This window comes from Mandrillus leucophaeus, unplaced genomic scaffold (genome assembly GCF_000951045.1).
Source record: "Mandrillus leucophaeus isolate KB7577 unplaced genomic scaffold, Mleu.le_1.0 Scaffold17, whole genome shotgun sequence".
NCBI lineage: Eukaryota > Metazoa > Chordata > Mammalia > Primates > Cercopithecidae > Mandrillus > Mandrillus leucophaeus.
Window position 1 is genome coordinate 36,350 of NW_012101698.1, and position 22,028 is coordinate 58,377.

The 22,028-nt window shown below is 42.5% G+C and overlaps 1 protein-coding gene across 1 annotated transcript in view; it reads left to right on the forward strand.

The window, feature by feature from the left end:
* The window catches only part of TANGO6 (transport and golgi organization 6 homolog (Drosophila)), a 289,584-nt gene that overhangs the window by 15,661 nt on the left and 251,895 nt on the right, over positions 1–22,028 (forward strand). The window contains exons 2-6 of the mRNA XM_011976674.1: positions 4,964–5,604; positions 8,020–8,136; positions 10,170–10,311; positions 18,448–18,584; positions 20,837–20,999. Coding sequence (XP_011832064.1) covers positions 4,964–5,604; positions 8,020–8,136; positions 10,170–10,311; positions 18,448–18,584; positions 20,837–20,999 — 1,200 coding nt within the window. The remainder of the gene's footprint in view (positions 1–4,963; positions 5,605–8,019; positions 8,137–10,169; positions 10,312–18,447; positions 18,585–20,836; positions 21,000–22,028) is intronic.

Genomic DNA, 22,028 nt, shown 5'->3' on the forward strand with positions numbered 1-22,028 from the left:
ACCTCCGCCTCCAGGGTTCACGCCATTCTCCTGCCTCAGCCTCCTGAGTAGCTGGGACTACAGGTGCCCACCACCACGCCCGGCTAATTTTTTGTATTTTCATTAGAGACAGGGTTTCACCGTGTTAGCCAGGATGGTCTCGAACTCCTGACCTCATGATCTGCCCGCCTCTGCCTCCCAAAGTGCTGGGATTACAGGCATGAGCCACCTCTCTCAGCTGGATATATCTCTTCTTTATTTGGGTCTTTAAAATTTTTTCTTGGCTGGGCATGGTGGCTCACACCTGTAATCCCAACACTTTGGGAGGCCAAGGCGGGTGGATCACCGGAGGTCAGGAGTTCGAGACCATCTTGGCTAACGTGGTGAAACTCCGTTTCTACTAAAAATACAAAAATTAACCGAGTATAGTGGTGGGCATCTGTAATCCCAGCTACCCAGGAGGCTGAGGCAGGAGAATTGCTTGAACCTGGGAAGTGGAGGTAGCAGTGAGCCAAGATCCGCCATTGCACTCCAGCCTGGGCGAGAAGAGTGAAACTCCGTCTCAAAAAAAAAAAAATAATAATAATTTATCAGCAAGTTTTCAGTGTAGAGAGCTTGTATATCTTGTGCTAAATTTATCCTAACTTTTGTAAATTAAAGTTTTAGGCCGGGCGTGGTGGCTCACACCTGTAATGCCAGCACTTTGGGAGGCCAAGACAGGTGGATCACCTGAGCTCAGGAGTTTGAGACCAGCCTGGGCAACATGGTGAAACCCCATCTCTACTAAAATACAAGAGATCACCCATGTGTGGTGGCATGTGCCTGTAGTCCCAGCTACTCGGGAGGTAGAGGCACGAGAATTGCTTGAACCTGGGAGGCAGAGGTTGCAGTGAGCCAAGATCACACCACTGCACTCCAGCCTGGGAGACAAAATGAAACTGTCTCAAAAAAAAAAAAAGTTTTAAATTTCAGCCGGGAGTGGTGGCGCATGCCTGTAATCCCAGCACTTTGGGAGGCCAAGGCAGGTGGATCACCTGATGTCAGGAGTTTGAGACCAGCCTGGCCAACATGGTGAAATCCGATCTCTACTAAAAATACAGAAAAATTAGCCAAGTGTGATTGCGGGTGACTGTAATCCCTGCTACTCAGGAGGCTGAGGCAGGAGAATCTCTTGAACCCGGGAGGTGGAGGTTGCAGTGAGTCGAGATTGTGCCACTGTACTCCAGCCTTGACAGAGCAAGACTCAGTCTCATGAATAAGTAAGTAAATAAATAAATAAATAAATAAATAAAAGTAAATCAAATTTCATTTTGTCATTTTTGCTGCAAATATAAAATTTCTTGTTTTTTTGTTTTTTAATTTTTGTTTTATTGCTTGTATTCTGTGAACTTTCTAAATTCATTTATTAGTTCTAGTACTTGTTTTATAAAGTCCTTAGGGCTTTTACATAAACGATGATGCCATCTGTGAATAGAAACAATTTTGCTTCTTCCTTTCTGCTCTTGTATGTCTTTTATTGCTGCTTTTGTCCTATTTCAATGACAAAGATTTTCAGTAACATGTTGAATAGAAGTGAGAATAGACATCCTGTGTCTATTTTACTTCACCACTAAGTATGATGGTAACTGTAGGTTTGTTCATGGATACCCTTTATCAGATTGTAGAAGTTCCTTTTTATTCTTAATTTGTGTCGTGAACAGGTGTTGAATTTTGTCAAATGCTTTTTCTGCATTCGTCGAAATGATCACATGGGTTTTCTCCTTATACTGTTAATAAGATGAATCATACTGATTGAGTGTCAAGTGTTAAGCCAACTATGTATTCCTGGCATAAACAACACTTGGTAATAAAGTATTCTTTTATATTCTTTTCTATATCACTGCATTTTATTTGCTAATATTTAAGCATTTTTAAAGTTATTAATAGATTCTATTTTTTAGAACAGCTTTTGGTTTATAGAAAATTTGAGCAGAAAGTACGGAGAGTTCCCATATACTCCCTTTCCTACCCCAAACCTAGTTTCCCCTATTAACATCTTGCATTAGTGTGGTACATTTGTTACAACTGATAAACCAATATTGATACATTCTTATTAACTGAAGTCCAAAGTTTATATCTAGGGTTCATTCTTTGTGTTATATGATTTTATGAGTTTTGACAAATGCATAATGTCATATATCCATAATTATAATCTCATACAGGATAGTTTCACCTCCCTAAAAAACCACACTTCACCTAGTCTTTCCTTCCCCATCCCTGACCTCTTGGCTACTCCTGATCTTTTTACTGTCTCTATAGTTTTGCCTCCTCCAGAATGTCATGTAATTGGAATTATACAGAATATAGCTCTTCAGACTGGCTTCTTTCACTTAGAAGTATGCATTTAAGGCTCCTCCATGTCTTTTGTGGCTTGATAGCTTATTTCTTTTTATCACTGATTAATATTCCATTGTCTGAGTGTAGCACAGTTTATCCATTCTTTTTTTTTCTTTCTAAAAAAAATCCTTTTACCTTTTGAAGATCATTTTGGTTGCTTCCTGTTTTTTGGTAATTATGAATAAAGTTACTATAAACATACATATGCAGTTTTTCTGTGTGGACATAAGTTTTCAGCTCATTTGGATAAATACCCAGGAGCACAATTGCTGGATCGTATGTTTAACTTTCTAAGAAACTGTCAAACTATCTTCCAAAGTGGCTGTACTATTTTGCATTCCCACCAGCAATGAATGAGAGTTCCTGTTGCTCCACATCCTTGTCAGCATTTAATGTTGTCAGTGTCCTGGATTTTGGCCATTCTAATAGGTATATAATGGTATCTGGCTGTTGTTTTAGTTTGCATTTCCCTAATGACATATGATATTGGGCATCTTTTCATATGCTTGTTTGCCATGTGTACTGTTTTTTAAGTTTAGATTTTTAAGTAATGATTTTTAAGTTTAGATTAATGAAGGATATTGATCAGTATTTTTCTTTTTTGTGATTTTATCAGGGTCAGGTTTTGGGATCAGTGTTCTAATGACCTCTCAAAATAAATTGAAAAACATTCCTTCTTCTTTATTTTCTGAAAGAGTTTGTGTAACCTTGGTGTTATTTCTTCCTTAAATGATTCACCAGTGAAACCATCTAGGCCTGAAATTTTATCTCTTGGAAGACTTTTTCTTTTTTCTTTTTGAAACAGTCTCACTCTGTCGCCCAGGCTGGAGGGCAGTGGTGTGATCTCGGCTCACTGCAACCTCTGCCTCCCGGGTTCAAGCAATTCTCCTGCCTCAGCCTCCCAAGTAGCTGGGATTACAGGCGCCTGCCACCACGCCCAATTAATTTTTGTATTTTTGGTAGAGATGGGGTTTCACCATGTTGGCCAGCTTGGTCTCCAACTCCTGACCTCAAGTGATCCTCCCACCTCAGCCTCCCAAAGTGCTGGGATTATAGGCATGAGCCACCACGCCCAGCAGAAGATTTTTAGATAGCAAATTTATCTAATACATATATGGTTATTTAGGGTTTTTATTCTGTCTTGTGACAGTTTTGATAAGTTGTATTTTTCAAGGAATATTTTCATTTCATGTATATTGTTTGGTTTTTGGCATAATGTTCATTAATTTCTCTGTTATGCTTTAAACTTTCTTTCTTTTCTTTCACTGCAGCCACTATGTCCCAGGCTTAAGCAGTCCTTCTACTTCAGCCCCCTGAGTAGCTGGGACCACAGGTGTGCACCACCACAGCTGGCTAAGTTTTTTTTTTTTTTTTAATGTTTTTAGAGATGGGATCTCCCTACGTTGCCCAGGCTGATCTCAAACTCCTGGGCTCAAGCGATCTTCCTGCCTTGGCCTCCCAAAGTACTGAGACTACAGGTGTGAGCCACTGTGCCTGGTCCTTTTTACTTTTCTGATATAAGCTTTACAGCTATACATTTCTCTATAAGCATTGCTTTAGTTATATCCAACAAATATTGATGTTTTTTGTTAGCATTCAGTTGGAAATCTTGTAATTTCTTTTTTGACCATAGATTATTTAGAAGTACATTGCTTGATTTCCAAACATTTGAGACTCTTTGGATGTTTTGTTGTTAATACTTTCTGTCTTAATGCCATTGTAGTCAGAGAACATACTCGATAGGAAAAAGATATCCATTGAAAATAGATATTCTGGGGGGAAACGATGCGGTTAATGTTTGAGCACTGTGTCTGTATTTTGTGATGTTCCTCACTAGAATGTAAGTTCCATGAGGAAAGAGGCTTTGTTCTGTTTTTTTTTGTTGTTGTTGTTGTTATATTTTGTTTTTGAGACTGGGTCCTGCTCTGTCACACAGGCTGGAGTGCGGTGGCACAGTCTCAGCTCACTGCAGCCTCGACTTCCTGGGCTCAAATGATCCTCCCACCTCAGCCTCCTGAGTAGCTGGGACTACAGGCACGCACCACCATAGCCAGCTGATTCTTTTAGTTGTTTTAGAGATGGGGTCTCACTGTGTTTCCCAGGCTGATCTTGAACTCCTGGGCTCATGCAGTCATCCCACCTTTGCCTCCCAAAGTGCTGGGATTACAGGCATGAGCCACCTCACCTGACCAGAGCCTTTGTTCTGTTCAGTGCTGTATCCCCAGCACCTGGAACAGCTGGACTGAATGAATGTTCTACGGTAAATGTTCAGCTTTTAAATTTCTGTTCTGGCTACAATTTAAGCCCAGTAAGATGATTCAGACCTGGTCTCTGCCCTAAAAACATGTGGGGAATAGAAGCAAACTAGATGAACTATAATGTTAGGATACTAACTCCAATTACATGCAAAGTGCTGTGGGAAGGCAGAAAATGTGGTCTTAAATTCTTCATAGGCTGGGTTGGTACCCCTGGGGGAGGCTTTCCAGAGCCAGTGACAGCAGGGCCAGGCCTGCAAGGATGAACTGGAATAGGCAGGGCATTCCACAGGGAGAAGTGCAGTTTGTTTTCTATGTGTATAATCTCTCCTTTTTTTTTTTTCCTTCAAAAGGATCAGGCTCCAGTTCACTACAGGTCACAAAACACGATGTCTTGTTGGCTACTTTAAAATCTAACCTGTCTGCTTTGGAGGACAAGTTTCTGAAGGATCCTCAGTGGAAGAATCTGAAACTCCTAAGAGATGAAATTGCTGGTAAGGCAGAATGGCCACAAAACTCTGTGGATGTCACTTGGAGTTTTACCTCTGAAACCTTGTTGTTGCTTTTGTGCTTGAAGGAAACCATGCTCCTCCTTGCAGCTAATTTCAATCCAGGTAAACCCAACCCTAGGACTCCGGAAGTTGCTCCTGCCCTGAGTCCCGATGCACTTAGTATCTCACAGCAGAAGACTGTCCAGTTCGTTTTGCAGTTTGTAGTCACCTTGGGTATTTGCCCCTATCTCATGCCTGGTGTTGGAGTCCCTTTGAGATATAGAACTGAGTTTGGTGCCGTCGTTCAAGACGTGGTGTGTCTCGATGCTGCCCCTGATGCAACTCGAAGACTGTACACCAGCTGCAGGGCCCTTCTAAACGTTGCTCAGCACACATCTCTGGGAAGCTTGATATTCTGCCACCATTTTGGGGATATTGCAGCAGGTCTGTGCCAACTGGGATTCTGCCCAACCAAAAGAAAACTGCTAACACCTGCAGAAGAGGTAAATATACATGGAGAAAGAGAGGGAGAGATTGTGTGTGTGTGAATATGTGAATATGTTTGTGGATAGTTGTTATAAAAGGCAACTCTTAGTTCTTCAGAACTGGATATGCCAAAGCATATCCAATGGATAAATGAATCTTTTCAGGGTGGGTGGAGGTTTCATTTATTGGGTACTCATCCTTTGCACACCTGTAGAGTCCATTTTACCTGTCCCTTATCATTTTGGGAAACAGCTATTGCAGGCTGTTTCTTTGAGCCTCTGTTTCTTCTTCTATAAAATGTGTATCGTAATACCTGCCTCAGAAGGTGGTCGTGAGGATTAAGGATAATGTGTGCCAAGTATCTGGCCCAATCTCTAGTAGTGCTCATATAATTCCTACTGATACTAGTATCATGGCTCCCTCATTAAATGCCTGGGAGGATTAAATGAGATAACACGTATAGAGCGCCTGGTACACTCCAGAACTCTATCAATGTTCATTGTTATTATTAGGTGTTAGGGGTTGCTCTCACTCAGTCAAGTAAGCAGTTGAGCACCCAGACTACAGAAGTTGCTGTGGAGATCATAGACACATAAGACATGGTCCTTTTCTGCAAATAACTCACACACTGACTGGGGAGATAAGACTTACAGGGATGACATAGCAGGAACCACTACCCGGCCATGAGAGGACCACTGGCATCAGCATAGGGACTGGCCAGCGGAAGCTGTTAAGATGTAAATGTCTCAAGGGTCAGTGTGGCCCCCAGGCACAGTGATTCTGCAGCCTCCACAGCCAGGTTTCACAATGTTCTTTATCACCTGCCTGTGTCACCCTTGTCCTTGTTCCTTTTCTCTTCTCTCTCCTGCCTGCATTCATAAACGTTTGCCTAAAAGCCACTATCATTCAAGTGTTGGCATGAAATTCTGAGCTCCCTGGGGCCTTTATGTGATAGGAGCAGAGTGCCTCCTCCTTCCGGCGAGGTTATGCATATTGACACTTCTAGCAGCACCTCCTGCCTGCACTTCCCTGAGATAGTGTGATCCAGGTTGACAGGTCTTATTACTGTTACTGAGGCTGAGCTGTGCCCGGGGATCTCAGGCAGGAGAGAGAAATGAAAAGGGAAACACAGAGAAAGAACCAAGTAGGAAGGCAGGAGAAGGAGTTGACAGAGGGGAAACACGCTGGGTGTACATTATGAAGCTGGACAAAGTCCCACCAATAGCTGTGTTCTAAGTAGCACCCATACCTCAGTGTGTGAAACGGTAATGGGCAGAACCCTGACTGTTTGACCCTGAGCAGTAATCATCAAGGAGAATTGTACTGTTATGGCTCAAGGGTACCCCAAAATTGTACCCCTCTTTGCTGCCCAAGTCCCAAATGAATTAAAAGAGAATTAAGAAGAGTAAGAGAGATGAACAGTGTTACCTCTATTGCTCATAAAGGCAAAGCTGGAGGATGTAGCTTATAGATGGAGACAAATCTTTATTTTTTATTTATTTTTATTATTATTATTTTTTGAGACGGAGCCTTGCTCTGTCACCCAGGCTGGAGTTCAGTGGCGCAATCTTGGCTCACTGCAACCTCTGCCTCCTGGGTTCAAGAGCTTCTCCTGCCTCAGCCTCCCAAGTAGCTGGGATTACAGGCATGTGCCACCACACCCAGCTTGCTTACTTGCTTATTTATTTATTTATTTATTTATGAAACGGAGGCTTGCTCTGTTGCCCAGGCTGGAGTGCAGTGGTGCAATTTTGACTCACTGTAACCTCCACCTCCCTGGTTCAAGTGATTCTTGTGCCTCAGCTTCCTGAGTAGCTGGGATTACAGGCGCCCGCCACCAGGCCTGGCTAATTTTTGTATTTTTCGTAGAGATGGGGTTTTGCCGTGTTGGCCAGGCTGGTCTTGAACTCCTGACCTCAGGTGATCTGTCCCCCTCAGCCTCCCAAAGTGTTAGGATTACGGGCGTGAGCCACCGCGCCTGGCAGGAGACAAAACAGTGCTCTTCAGAATTAGACACTCTCACTAATCACCCATTTTAAAGAGCACTGGAAAACTGCAGCGCCTTCTGCAGGGGATATGCCTCTGAAAAATACCCAGCACGAAAGAGCAGAAGAAAATGTGCAGTCACTCTCAAAAGACAGAAGAGGAACGAGCTGAGAGATGCATGCCAAAACCAGCCAATAAGTGAGTTTACTCCACCCTCAGCAGTAAGATCAGTCTCATAACCTGCCCAGAAGTGGAGTGAGCAAGATGGAGAGAGGACCAGGAATGTTTTAGTAGTACAGCTTCCCCCATGTGGAAGGAAATCAAGAGAGGGTAGAAACCTTCCTTCCGCTCCTCTCACAAGTATCTCTGTACAGTGTTGTAAAACATTACCTTCTATTGTCTGTGTGGTTTGAATTCCACTAAAGCCAAGTGCATATTTCTTTTAGGTTCTAACTGAAGAGGAAAGAACCCTATCCAGGGGGGCCTTGAGAGACATGTTGGATCAAGTCTATCAGCCCTTAGCAGTCCGGGAACTGCTTATCCTCCAGGGAGGACCACCCCAGGTACGCAGGCCTGGGGACTCTTGGGGGTGACTCATTAATATAATGTGTGGTATGCTGGCTTCCTCTAGAAAATTAAATAACTTTAGTTCCCTATTTAATGATCTAGTTGAGCCTTTTTCATCTTTTAGATCATAAAATGATATTTATAAAACTAGATGACACTGACCCTTAGGATAATTTAAAAGACCTTTTCTCTAATGAAATGATGGACACTTTTCCCAAGAATATTATGATCGCTTTTTTAAAGACTTATGGCAATTTTATGTGAGATATATTTTATTCATTCTGAAACTAGATCTTCTCTTTTTTTAACTAAAAATTGGCTGTTTGACAAAATGTTCTTTCAGCACAAGTATCTGGACACTAATTCTTTGAATGGATAATGTATTTGAAGTCAAGAAATGAAAACTAGAGATATTATTTGTTCTATTCTTAGTTCCTTTGTTTCAAACATATAGTAGTATATATTCTGCTAGGGATAAGATAGTTTCTTTGTTTTCTTAAAAATAATGTTTATCTGGGGCCAGGTGCAGTGGCTCATACCTGTAATCCCAGCACTTTGGGAGGCCGAGGTGGGCCCCAAAATAAGGGCTAGAACATTAAAACTGCGCGTCTTCTGCAGGGGATAGGCCTCTGAAAAGTACCCAACAAGAAAAAGCAGAACAAAATATGCAGTCACTCTCAAAAGATAGAAGAGGAACGAGCTGAGAGGTGTATGCCAAAACCAGCTAATAAGTGAATTTAGTCCATCCTCAACAATAAGGGACACCAAGTCTGTTCACAGTGGCTCCACAGAACTCCCAGAAAGGAGCCCTTGAAGAAATCCAGCTCTTTCTTGCAGATCACACTGGAGCAGGAAAGAAATACAAAAGAAATCTGGCCAGGGGCGGTGGCTTACGCCTGTAATCCCAGCATTTTGGGAGGCTGAGGCGGGTGGATCATGAGGTCAGGAGATTGAGACCATCCTGGCTAACACAGTGAAACCCCGTCTCTACTAAAAATACCAAAAAAAAATTAGCTGGGTGTGGTGGCGGGCACCTGTAGTCCCAGCTACTCCGGAGGCTGAGGCAGGAGAATGGCGTGAACCCTGGAGGCGGAGGTTGCAGTGAGCTGAGATCGTGCCACTGCACTCCAGCCTGGGCGACAGAGTGAGACTTCGTCTCAAAAAAAAAAAAAAAAAAAGAAATCCAACTATTTCTTGGAACTGTGTCACAGGAATCAGAGTTGCTAATGCCACAGAGGCAAGGGCTTGAGTGCTCCCTCCCTGTTGTGAACCACCCTCTTAGTGGCAAATAACGTTCATAAGAATCTTCCTTGGAAGCTGGATTTGATTGTCAGGGCTACATTCAGAGATGGGTTGCATTAACCTTGTGTTCCCAAGATCTGCATTTTAATTGCTAATGCATTTGTCTGTTTATGAGTTTGAAATTTCATTGCTTTTCCACTGTTTTTTACTTTCTTAAAAGTAATGCAGAAGAAGGTTTTGTAAAGTTTTTTTTGTTTGTTTTTTGTTTTTTAAGGAAAAAATGTTGCTCTTTTGAAGTCTGTATAGCACGCTGTTAATTGTCAGTATGACTCAGGACTTTTAAAAAATAATGTCTAGCTGGGCATGGTGGCTCACGCCTGTAATCCCAGAACTTTGGGAGGCTGAGGTGGGTGGATCACCTGAGGTCAGGAGTTCGAGACCAGCCTGACTAACATGGTGAAACCCCGTCTGTACTAAAAATACAAAAAGTACCCAGGCATGGTGACGCGTGCCTGTAATCTCAATGACTCAGGGGGCTGAAGCAGGAGAATTGCTTGAACTCAGGAGGTGGAGGTTGCAGTGAGCCAAGATTGTGCCACTGTACTCCAGCCTGGGTGACAAGAGTGAAACTCCGTCTCTAAATAAATAAATAAGTCTACATATCATAGCTATTTCTTCTTCTTCTCCTTTTTTTTTTTTTTTTTTTTAAACAGGCATGAGCTACTGTTCCCAGCCATCATATCTATTTCAGTGACATTCAGAATTCACACCTTCTTCTTTTTCTCAGTCCTGCACAGGTGTGAAGACACAGCTGAGGTGTCGGGCCCCAGCTTGGCTTCGGCGTCTATGTGGACAGCTGCTCTCTGAAAGGTTAATGAGGCCTAATGGTGTTCAGGCAGTAGTCCGGGGCATTTTGGAAGGAGCAGGTGGTAAGAAATAAATGTTTCTGTGACTTTGGTATCTGTTTTCCTTTGAGTCAGAGTCTGAGGTGAATTATTGGTCTTTAGTATTTACCTTTAAAACCTGACTGAAACTCAACTATGTCCTTGCAGGGATTGAACAGGTTAAACTTAGAGGTCCTTAATGAACTTCTTTTCCAAAGAAACCAATTCTCTTGCTCTTTTCCTAAAACACTTGTGATACACTGCCTATTTGAATGAACAATATTGTAAGCCATTTCAAATAATTTATAATATCCGGGGAAAACATTACACAGAAAGTTGAAGTAAAAACCCTAAAGTAAATGTTAAATATAGCTAGGTGTGGGCTGGGCATGGTGGCTCACGCCTGTAATCCCAGCACTTTGGGAGGCCAAGGCAGGCGGATCACTTGACGTCAGGAGTTCAAGACCAGCCTGGCCAACATGGTGAATCCCTGTCTCTACTAAAAGACAAAAATTAGCCTGGCTTGATGGCGGGCGCCTAACCCCAGCTACTTGGGAGGCTGAGGCAGGAGAATCGCTTGAACTTGGGAGGTGGAGGTTGCAGTGAGCCAAGATTGTGCCACTGCACTCCAGCCTAGGTGACAGAGTGAGACTTCGTCTCAATAATAATAATAATAATAATAAAACTGGGTGTGGTGGCTCACACCTGTAATCCTAGCACTTTGGGAGCCTGAGGCAGAAGGACTGTCTGAGGCCAGGAGTTCAAGAGCAGCCTGGGCAACATAGCAAGACTCTGTTTCTACAAAAAATAAAAAAAAAAGCCAGGTATGGTGGTGCCCACCTGTGGTCCCAGCTACTTGGGAGGCCAAGGCAGGATGATCACTTGAGCCCAGGAGTTCGAGGCTATAGTGAGCCAATGTCATGGCACTGCATTCCAACCTGGGCAAAAAAAGCAAGACCCTGTCTCAAAAAAAAAAAAAGTGAAATGTAAAATAATTTTCTTGAAGCCAGAAATACCTTTGAGAAATACCATTGAGACGCAAACTTTGTGATGAAGTTTTAGAGTCATTTCCCCAATTATACTATCTAAGTTCTCATTAATAGGAAAAAAGTCAATGCTAAGCATGGTAGTAGTTTTTAATTTAAATATTTTTTGTTTCATTTTTTAGAGAAAATTAGACATGTACATCATTTAAAGTCAAATAGTTCTGTGAGACTAATAGTGAAAAATAGCAGTCCTTGGTACCATTCCAATCCATTTCCCATCTCTGGAAGCAACCACTTTGAACTCTTCCAGTGAGTTTTTTCTGGTATTTACCTGTATTTTTTTTTGTTTTCCGAGACAGAGTCTTGCTCTATCACCAGGCTGGAGTGCAGTGGCGCGATCTTGGCTCACTGCAACCTCCGCCTCGCGGCTTCACGCCATTCTCCTGCCTCAGTCTCCTGAGTAACTGGGACTACAGGCGCCTGCCACCACGCTCGGCTAATTTTTTGTATTTTTAGTAGAGACGGGGTTTCACCGTGTTAGTCAGGATGGTCTCGATCTCCTGACCTCGTGATCCGCCCGCCTCGGCCTCCCAAAGTGCTGGGATTACAGGCGTGAGCCACTGCGCCTGGCCATTTACCTCTATATTTCTAATATATGGGAATTCATAATTTTTTCAGTTTCAGGCATCATGTATCTACCTCTCACCATGAGTGGAAGAGGATCTTGTTCTCTTTCGTAACAATGGCATCATTCCCCTAAGTACATTTGTATTTTCCCATCTCCTTAGTATATTTATATCTCAGTTTTGGTTAGATCAATATTCAGTATTTATATTACTGTAACTCTGTAATTATTATTTACAGCTGAGCTATGTTGTATGTTATGTTTACTTTCTTTTTTTTACATATTCTTTTGTACTTCCTGAAGTTAATCTTTTTTTTTTTTGTACATCTGATTAGTTTTCTATGTGCTTATCACTAATCTTTTCTCAAGCTCTCCCTCTTTTGTTTAAATCTCCTTTTAATACATTCAAAAACATCAAAAAGGCTGGGCACGGTGACTCATGCCTATAATCCCAACACTTTGGGAGGCCAAGGCAGGTGGATCATTTGAGCTCAGGAGACCAGCCTGGGCTACATGGTGAAACCCCATCTCTACCAAAAATACAAAAATTAGCTGGGTGTGGTGGCACGAACCTGTGGTCCCAGCTACTCGGGAGGCTGAGGCAGGAGGATTGCTGGAGCTCTGGAAGTTGTGGCTTTAGTGAGCCATGATCACACCACTGCACTCCAGCCTGGATGGCAGAGCGATGTTCTCTCTCAAACAAGCAAACAAAAACTCACCAGATATTCTATCAGTTTTATCTTCTTGGAAACATCTTTCTCTGGATTTTCTGACCTGCTTTACTCTATCCTGGTTACCTTCTACTCAGCTGCCATACAAGGATCCCCTTCACCTTTATCCTGGTGAACACTTTGCCTTTTTTGTGTGTTCAATCCCTTATCTCCCTTATCCCATGCCTGTTTCCTATTGTTACTGCAACAACTTACCACAAACTTAGTGGCTTTTTTACAGAAATGGCATTTAAACTGAGCCCTGAAGGCTGAGTTGGAATTAACTAGCTGAAGAGTGAGGGAAGATAGTTATAAGCAGAGAGAGTAGCATATATGAGGAACTGAAGTAGGAATGAGCATAGTGCTTCTGAGGATATCTCCATGTGGGTAGAGTAATGAGGGCAGAGTACAGCTAGAGTGGTGTGCATTGAGCAGGGATGGTGGCTGGGGGCCACCTTAGGGAGGCCTGATAGGCTGAGTTCAGGATGTTGAACTTTATTCTGAGGGAAATGTGAAACCATTAACAGGTTTTAAGAAAGAGAGAACATGATCAAATCTGCAGTTTAGAAATATCTATCTGGAGGTATTGTGAAGAATGGATTGGGTAAAAGCAGAAGCAGGGAGATCAGTTAAAAGGCAGACATCTGAGGAATCACGGAGGCTTGGATTAATGCAGTAGCCGTGGAAATGGAGAGAAACGAATGGGTTTGAGAGATATTTAAGGAGGGGAGTTGCCAAAACTTAATGAAGGGCTGGATATGTGGGGAAGAAGGAAGAGAGCTAGAAGAATAAATCTTGACTTCATTTTTGGCATAGTTAATGTACCTTGGTCCTATCAGACAAAAGTGAGGTCAGTGTGGTTGGCAGACATTGGTAGATTTGGTCCAGAGTGGCTATAATATTACCTTCCCTCAGTTCTCCCCACAGTGGCTTCTAGGGCCAATGAAATGAGAAATGGTCAGTTACCCATAAGAAGTTGTCCCCTAGAAACAGTTCTTTGCACCTTCCTTTTCCAAGAAGGGTTAGATCTCACTTAAGGGCATGCAGATTGGAGAGGTGCTATAAGAAAATCAGAACCCTCTTTTTCCTATGAGTTCCCCCAACTTGTGCATGTATATATTTCTTGTTATCTATTCATACCTTGTTTCTTTCCCAAAATGGTTTGAGGCAGGTTTATATTTGCCATTTCTGGTGGTCTTTATTTCTTTACGTAGATCAAAATTTCAGTGCAAATTTCCTTCTGCCTGAACTTTAGTTACCATTTCTTATAGTGTAGGTCTACTGGCAATGAATTTTGTTTTGTTTTGTTTTGTTTTGTTTTGAGACAGAGTTTCGCTCTTGTTGCCCACGATCTCGGTTCACTGCAACCTCTGCCTCCTGGGTTCAAGCGATTCTCCTGCTGCAACCTCCCAAGTAGCTGGGATTACAGGTGGCTGCCACCATGCCCGGCTAATTTTTTTTGGCCTGGCTAACTTTTTGTATTTTTAGTAGAGATGAGGTTTCACCATGTTGGCCAGCCTGGTCTTGAACTCCTGACCTCAGGTGATCCACCTGTCTTGGCCTACAGGCACACAGCACCACACCTGGTTAATTTTTGTGTTTTTAGTAGAGACAGGGTTTTGCCATGTAGGCCAGCCTGGTCTTGAACTCCTGACCTCAGGTGATCCACCTGCCTTGGCCTCCCAAAGTGCTGGGATTACAGGTGTGAGCCACTGCACCTGGCCTGGCAATTAATTTTCTAGCTTTTGTTTGTCTCAAAAAGTCTAGTTCATTTTCCTTTTTGAAATATATTTTTTGTTGGGTATAGAAATCCAGGTTGACATTTATTTTTTCTTTTAGTACTTTTAAGATATTCCGTTGTCTTCTGGCTTGGGTCATTTCTGACGAGAAGTCTGCTATCATTCTTATCTTTGTTCCTCTGTAAATGATATACTGTTTTTCCCTCTTTTAAGATTTTTCTCTTATGGCTGGTTTTTAGAAATTTGATTATGATATACCTTGGTGTGGTGTTGGTTTCTTTTTGTTTTTTTCTGCTTTTTGGAGCTGTGGGTTTATAGTTTTGCCATATTTGGAAATTTCTCAGACATTATCTTCAAATATTTTTCTCTGTACTCCCCTCAGATCTCTCTTTCTGAGATTTGAATTACACCAAATATTATGTTTAATGTTGTCCTGCAAATAACTAATGCTCTTTTTGTGTGTGTGTCTTTTTTTCTCTATGTCTTTTTTATTTTTCTCTTTTAAAATTTTTTTTCCCCAGAGACAGGGTCTTGCTCTGTCTCCCAGGCTGGAGTGCAGTGGCATGATCTTGGCTCACTGCAACTTCCGCCTCCCAGGTTCAAACAATTCTTGTGCCTCAGCCTTCTGAGCAACTGGGATTACAGGCATGCACCACCACACCCAGGTAATTTTTGTATTTTTAGTAGGGACAGGGTTTCGCCATATTGCCCAGGCAGGTCTTGGACTCTTGGTCTCAAGTGAGCCACCTACCTTGGCCTCCCAAAGTGCTGAGACTACAGGCATGAACCACTGTGCCTGGCCAAGGACAAATTTTAATGGTTGTCTTAATGGGCCGGGTGCAGTGGCTCATGCCTGAAATTCCAGCACTTTAGCAGGCCAACGTGGGCCGATCACGAGGTCAGGAGTTTGAGACCAACCTGGCCAACATGGTGAAGCCCCGCCTCTACTAAAAATACAGAAAATTAGCTGGGTGTGGTGGTGCATGCCTGTAGTCCCAGCTACTCGGGAGGCTGAGGCAGAAGAATTGCTTGAACCCGGGAGGGGGAGGTTGCAGTGAGCTAAGATCACACCACTGCATTCTATCCTGGATGACAGAGTAAGACTGTCTCAAAAAAAAAAAAAGTAAATAAAGTTGTCTTAATGGTCTTGTCTTCTAATTCTGTTATCTCTGTGTTATCTCTGTTTTTGGGGGTCTGTTCTATTGGTTTTTTTCTTTTTTTTTTTTTTGAGACGGAGTCTTGCTGTGTCACCCAGGCTGGAGTGCAGTGGCACAATCTTTGCTCACTGCAACCTCCACCTCCCAGGTTCAAGCGATTCTCCTGCCTCAGCCTCCCAAGTAGCTGGGACTACAGGTGTGCATCCTCATGCCCGGCTAATTTTTGTATTTTTAGTAGTGACAGGGTTTCACCATGTTGGCCAGGCTGGTCTTGAACTCCTGACCTCAGGTGATCCGCCTGCCTTGGACTCCCAAAGTTCTGGGATTACAGACATGAGCCACCGCCCACAGCCTGTTCTGTTGATTTTTTTCTTCTAATTATAAGCCATATTGTTTTCCTTCATTGCATGCCTGGTAATTTTTTTTTTTTTTTTTAGATGTTATTCACATACCAGAGAAGTCACTTTTTATTTTTTATTTATTTATTTTTTTGAGACAGAGTCTCACTCTGTCGCCCAGGCTGGAGTGCGGTGATGCAATCTCAGCTCACTGCAATCTCCCAGGCTGGAGTGCAGTGGCGCGATCTCGGCTCACTACAACTTCCGTCTCCCGTGTTCAAGAGATTCTCTTGCCTCAGCTTCCCGAGTACCTGGGACTACAGGTGCATGCTACCACACCCAGCTAATTTTTAAAAAAATTTTTAGTAGAGATGGGGTTTCACTATGTTGGCCAGGCTGGTCTTGGACCCCTGACCTCAGGTGATCCACCTGCCTCGGCCTCCCAAAGTGCTGGGATTACAGGAGTGAACCACCACACCCGGCCAGAAGTCACTTTTTTTTTTAAAGAGTACAGTTTGGTGGTGTTTAGTATATTCACAGAGTTGCGCAATCATCACCAATATCTATTTCCAGAACATTTTTATCAACCCTCTCCCCATATCCCCCCAAAGAAGCCCTCATACTCACTAGCAATCACCACTCCTCATTCTCCCCTCCTCTCAGACTCTGGTAAGTACTAGTTCACTTCCTGGTGCCTTTGGATTTACCCGTATTGGCATTTCATACAATATATGGTTTTTGTGTCTGGCTTCCTTTACTTCACATAATGTTTTTGAGGTTTATTCATGTTGTTTGTTTGTTCGTTTGTTTTTGAGATGGAGTTTTGCTGTTGTTACCCAGGCTGGAGTGCAATGGTGTGATCTCAGCTTACCACAGCCTCCTTCTCCCAGGTTCAAGCGATTCTCCTGCCTCAGCCTCCCAAGTAGCTGGGATTACAGGCACGTGTCATCACATCTGGCTAATTTTTGTATTTTTAGTAGAGGCGGAGTTTCACCATGTTGGCCGGGCTGGTCTCAAACTCCTGACCTCAGGTGATCCACCTGCCTCGGCTTCCCAAAGTGCTAGTGTGAGCCACTGCACCCAGCCAAGGTTTAGTCGTGTTATAACATGAATGAATCAGTCCTCCATAAACATTATTCCTTTTTATGACTGAATAATATTTCCTCATGTGGATATGCCTGGTAAATTTTGACTGGATGCTGAACATTTTTATTTTACATTGCTGAGTGCCAGATTTTTATATTCCTTGGTTGGACTTTGTTCTGGAATGCAGTTAAGTTACTTGTAATTAGTTTAGTTCATTTGATCCTGGCTTTTCAGCTGTGTTAGTGTGGTTCTACAGCAACCTTTAAGGTAATTTAACCCCTTATTGTATTATACTAAGTGTATTGTACTAAGTGTAACAATACAGATTGTACTAAGACAATACACTTCTGAGAATTCTAGTTGTTGCCCTGTGTATTAGGAGATCCTCCCAGGCTGGCTAGTGGGAACACAACTATTCCCAGCCATTATGAACCATGGGGTTGTTCCCACCTACTCCTTTCTGTTGGTTATTGCCCCAGGCTTTGGTATTTTCCTCACACATACAGGTATCATACTCTACCAAAGACCTGAGAAAGGACCCTTTTGCAGATCTTTGGAACTCTCTCTATGTGTAACTTCCTCCTCTCTGGTATTTTTTGCCCTGAAAATTCCAGCTGCGTTGGCCTCCCTGAACTCTGAACTATGTTTCTTCCACTCACCAAGATGCCAGGCTTCATTTGGGCTGCTCTTGCTATCGCCTGAAAACTCTCCAGGCGGTGAACAAGGGCAGTTGTCAAGCTCAGTTTGTTTGCTTCCCTTCTCTCAGGGATCAGTGCCCTGGGCTGCTTGTTGTGCATTGTCTGGAAACCATTGTTTATATATTTTGTCCAATTTTATAATTGCTTAAGATGGTAAAGTAATTCTGGTCCCTGTCACTCTACGGCTGTGGCTTAAGACAGTTTAGATGAAATGATACATACAAGGAGACAGAATAATAATAATAGTAATAAACATGGTGAAGCTAGTATTCTAGTTACATGAATAATATCATTATAGTGACTAAGTGCTAGTTTTTCTCTGAATTTCCCAGAAGCTAGCATCAAAAGGAAAGTATAGGCTGGGCACGGTGGCTCATGCCTGTCATCACACCACTTTGGAGGCCGAGGTGGGCAGATCACCTTGAGGTCAGAATTGGAGACCAGCCTGGTCAACATGGCAAAACCCCGTCTGTACTAAAAATAGAAAGAAATTACCTGGGCATCGTGGTGTATGCCTGTAATCCCAGCTACTCGGGAGGCTGAGGCAAGAGAATCTCTTGAACCTGGGAGGCAGAGGTTGCAGTGAGCTGAGATCATGCCACTGCATTCCAGCCTGGGCGACAGAACAAGACTCTGTCTCAAAAATATAATAATAATAAACAAATATGAAATAACATAAAAAGGAAAGTATAGAAGGGTAGATTATCTTATAGAAAAAAAATAAGCTATTTTCAATAGAGAAGATAAATGCATTTTACCCTGAATTTTAAGACAAATGTGTTATGTGGGACCTTCTGTGGGGATTTGCTGTGAGCTGCTGACCTCTCTCTCCATTGTGCCAGCGGGGGCAGCTGGTGGAAGTGATGCTGAGGCGACGGCTGCTGACTGGAAGAAGTGTGACCTGATCGCAACGATTTTGGCCTCTTGTCCCCAGCAGTCTCTTTCACCAGAGAGTTACTATCGGGACATCTGCCCCCAGGTACATCATTTTGTTTCTGTTGACCATTTGAGGATTATCAGCTTATGTACAGAAAGAGGACTTTTAATGTTCCTCTAGGATTGAGATAAAAGCAGTATAATATTTAAGTTTATTGTTTAGTGAGGAGTCTTCTTAATAAATGAATAAAAACCTGTGGAAGAGACTGACCTAATTGTTCAGTTTAAGAACGGCGAGGCCAGGTGCAGTAGCTCACACCTGTAATCCCAGCACTTTGGGAGGCCGAGGTGGGCGGATCACCTGAGATCGGGAGTTCGAGACTAGCCTGACCAACATGGAGAAACCCTGTCTCCAGTAAAAAAAATGCAAAATTAGCTGAGTGTGGTGGCACATGCTTGTAATCCCAGCTACTTAAGAGGCTGAGGCAGGAGAATTGCTTGAACCCCGGAGGTGGAGGTTGCCGTGAGCCGAGATTGAGCCATTACACTCCAGCCTGGGCGACAAGAGCGGAACTCCGTCTCAAAAAAAAAAAAAAAGAATGCCTTACCACTATTGAATGATTGGCCCAGCTCGCTCTCAGAGCTAGAATACGAAACTCAAGTTTCATCTTGTTCATTATCTTTTCTCTCCATGTGTTTTTAATTAGTTTTTTTCCTCTGAGTTTTTTCTTACTGCACAGGAATGGAACTCAAGTATAATATTGGTAGATATTTAAAGGTAGATGTTAAATAAACAAGGTAAATTAACATGGCAAACAATTTAAAAAGCATACAAGAGTAAACCAAAATCTAAGTCTCCCATTCCTGTTCTCCAGTCCCTCGGAGGTAGTCACTGCTATGAATTTCTTTCCAGAGATATTCTGTGTATTATGCATATACCATCATATGTGTATATGTTAATGTATATGTGTATTAATGTGTATGTGCATACACACGTACATTAACATATACACATATGATGGTAAAATTAATGCTAATTCTTTTTTTTGAGAGAGAGTTTTGCTCTTGTTGCCCAGGCTGGAGTGCAATGGCGAGCTTTCGGCTCACCACTACCTCCACCTCCCGGGTTCAAGCAATTCTCCTGCCTCAGCCTCCTGAGTAGCTGGGATTACAGGCATGTGCCACGAGGCCTGGCTAATTTTGTATTTTTAGTAGAGATGGAGTTTCTCCATGTTGGTCAGGCTGGTCTCGAACTCCCGACCTCAGGTGATCCACCCAAAGTGCTGGGATTACAGGCGTGAGCCACCACACAAGGCCAGTGCTAATTTCTATCTAAATGATAGCATGCAGCATGCTCTCTTTCATTTTGCTTTTTTTCATTGATAGTGTACTTTGGCCAGGTACAATGGCTCACTCCTGTAATCCCAGCAGTTTGGGAGGCTGAGGCGGGCAGATCACTTGAGGACAGGAGTTCGAGACCAGCCTGGCCAACATGGAGAAACCCTGTCTCTACTAAAAATACAAAAATCGGCCAGGTGTGGTGGTGCACGCCTGTAGTCCTAGCTACTCAGGAAGCTGAGGATAGAGAATCACTTGAACCCGGGAGGCAGATGTTGCAGTGAGCCGAGTTCACACCAGTGCACTCCAGCCTGGATGACAGAGCGAGATTCCATCTAAAAAAAAAGAAAAAAAATAGTGTACCTTGGAGATCATTTCATTCATTTTCATGGGCACATGATATTTCATCATATTAATGTACTATAATTTATTATAGTACATTGCTATTGATGGACATTTGAGTTCTTTCCATTCTTTTTGTATTACAAATTACACTACAGTTAATATCCCTAAGTCTTTGTACATAACTACCAGTATTACCATAGGAAAAATTCCTAGAATTGAAATTATTGGTTCAAAGGTTTTATGCATTTAAATTTTTGATTGATATGCTTTATGTACCTATTTTCCAACATTTTTACCCACACAATGTGTTACAAAGTTTTTGATCTTTCCTAATCTGATACATGAAAAATGTGGAAGGAGTTTTCTTAATTAATACTCCCTATGCATGTGCCTAAAATGAGCCTGTATTTTATAAATTTGATAAAATAATAAAAACACTGCAAGTATGAGGGATGGGCAAAACAAATTTTTAATTAAAAATAAAAACACTGCCTGTTCAGCTCTCTTACCCTTTGATCCTGGGTATGTTAAATTAAGAAAAGAATTCTGTTGAATCAGTGTTATTGAAGTGAGTTTATTTTTTTTGGCTTAAAAAATTCATGCTTTTTCTTTTTAGTTAATGTCATATTCCTTGCAAAAAACTGGCATTTACTTCTTGTAATATTTTTGTAGGTTCTGGATTTATTTCACTTTCAGGATAAATTGACAGCACGACAGTTTCAGAGAGTTGCCACCACTACCTTTATAACTTTGTCAAGAGAACGCCCACAATTGGCAGCAAAGTATTTGCTCCAGCCAGTGTTAGCTCCTCTTCATCGATGTTTGAGTACAGCAGGTAAAGGAGGAAGTGTGGTGTTTGGGTGTGCCTCTAAAGGACCTTCTTCAGTATTTTATGTTTAAATGATTTAAATCTGTGTTATTTCAGTGTCTTTAGTTTTCCCTCCCCTCCCGCAACTTGTTATTTTGAGAAATTCACTTACAAGTTTCAAGAAGAGTATACTGGGCCGGGGACAGTGGCTCATGTCTGTAATCCCAGCACTTTGGGAGGCCGAGGTGGGCGGATCACGAGGTCAGGAGATAGAGACCACGGTGAAACCTACTTGGGAGGCTGAGGCAGGAGAATGGCGTGAACCCGGGAGGCGGAGCTTGTAGTGAGCCGAGATCCAGCAACTGCACTCCAGCCTGGGCGACAGAGTGAGACTCCGTCTCAAAAAAAAAAAAAAAGAGATCACCTAGACTGAATAACTTTACATTTTGGCCACATTTGTTTTATCTTTCTCTCTTTCTGCACATATAAACATATCTTTTCTGAAGCATTTGAGAGTTAGTTGCAGACATCACAACACTTCACCCCTAAATAATTCAGTATGCATCTCCAAAGAAAAATGTCAGTCTCCTACATAACCGCAATGCAATTACCACACCCAGGAAATTTAACATTTATACAATATGCTGTGATATAATATATAAATTCCATTCAAACTTCTCTAATTTTTTCAATAATTTCTTTTAGAGCTGTTTTTTTAAAATCCAAAGTTCAATCAAGAATCATAGCTGGGCATGGTGGCTAATGCTTGTAATCTCAGCACTTTGGGAGGCTTAGGCGGGCAGATTGCTTGAGCCCAGGAGTTCGAGACCACTTGGGCAACATGGCAAAACCCCATCTTAACCAAAAAACAATGTAAAAATTAGCCAGGCGTGGTGGCAAGCACCTATAGCCCCAGCTACTTGGGAGGCTGAGGTGGGAGGATCGCTTGAGCCTGGGAGATTGAGGCTGCAGTGAGCCATAATCACACCTCTGCACTTTAGCCTGGGTGACAGAGTGTGACCCTTGCTCAAAAAAAAAAAAAAAGGCTGGGCGCGG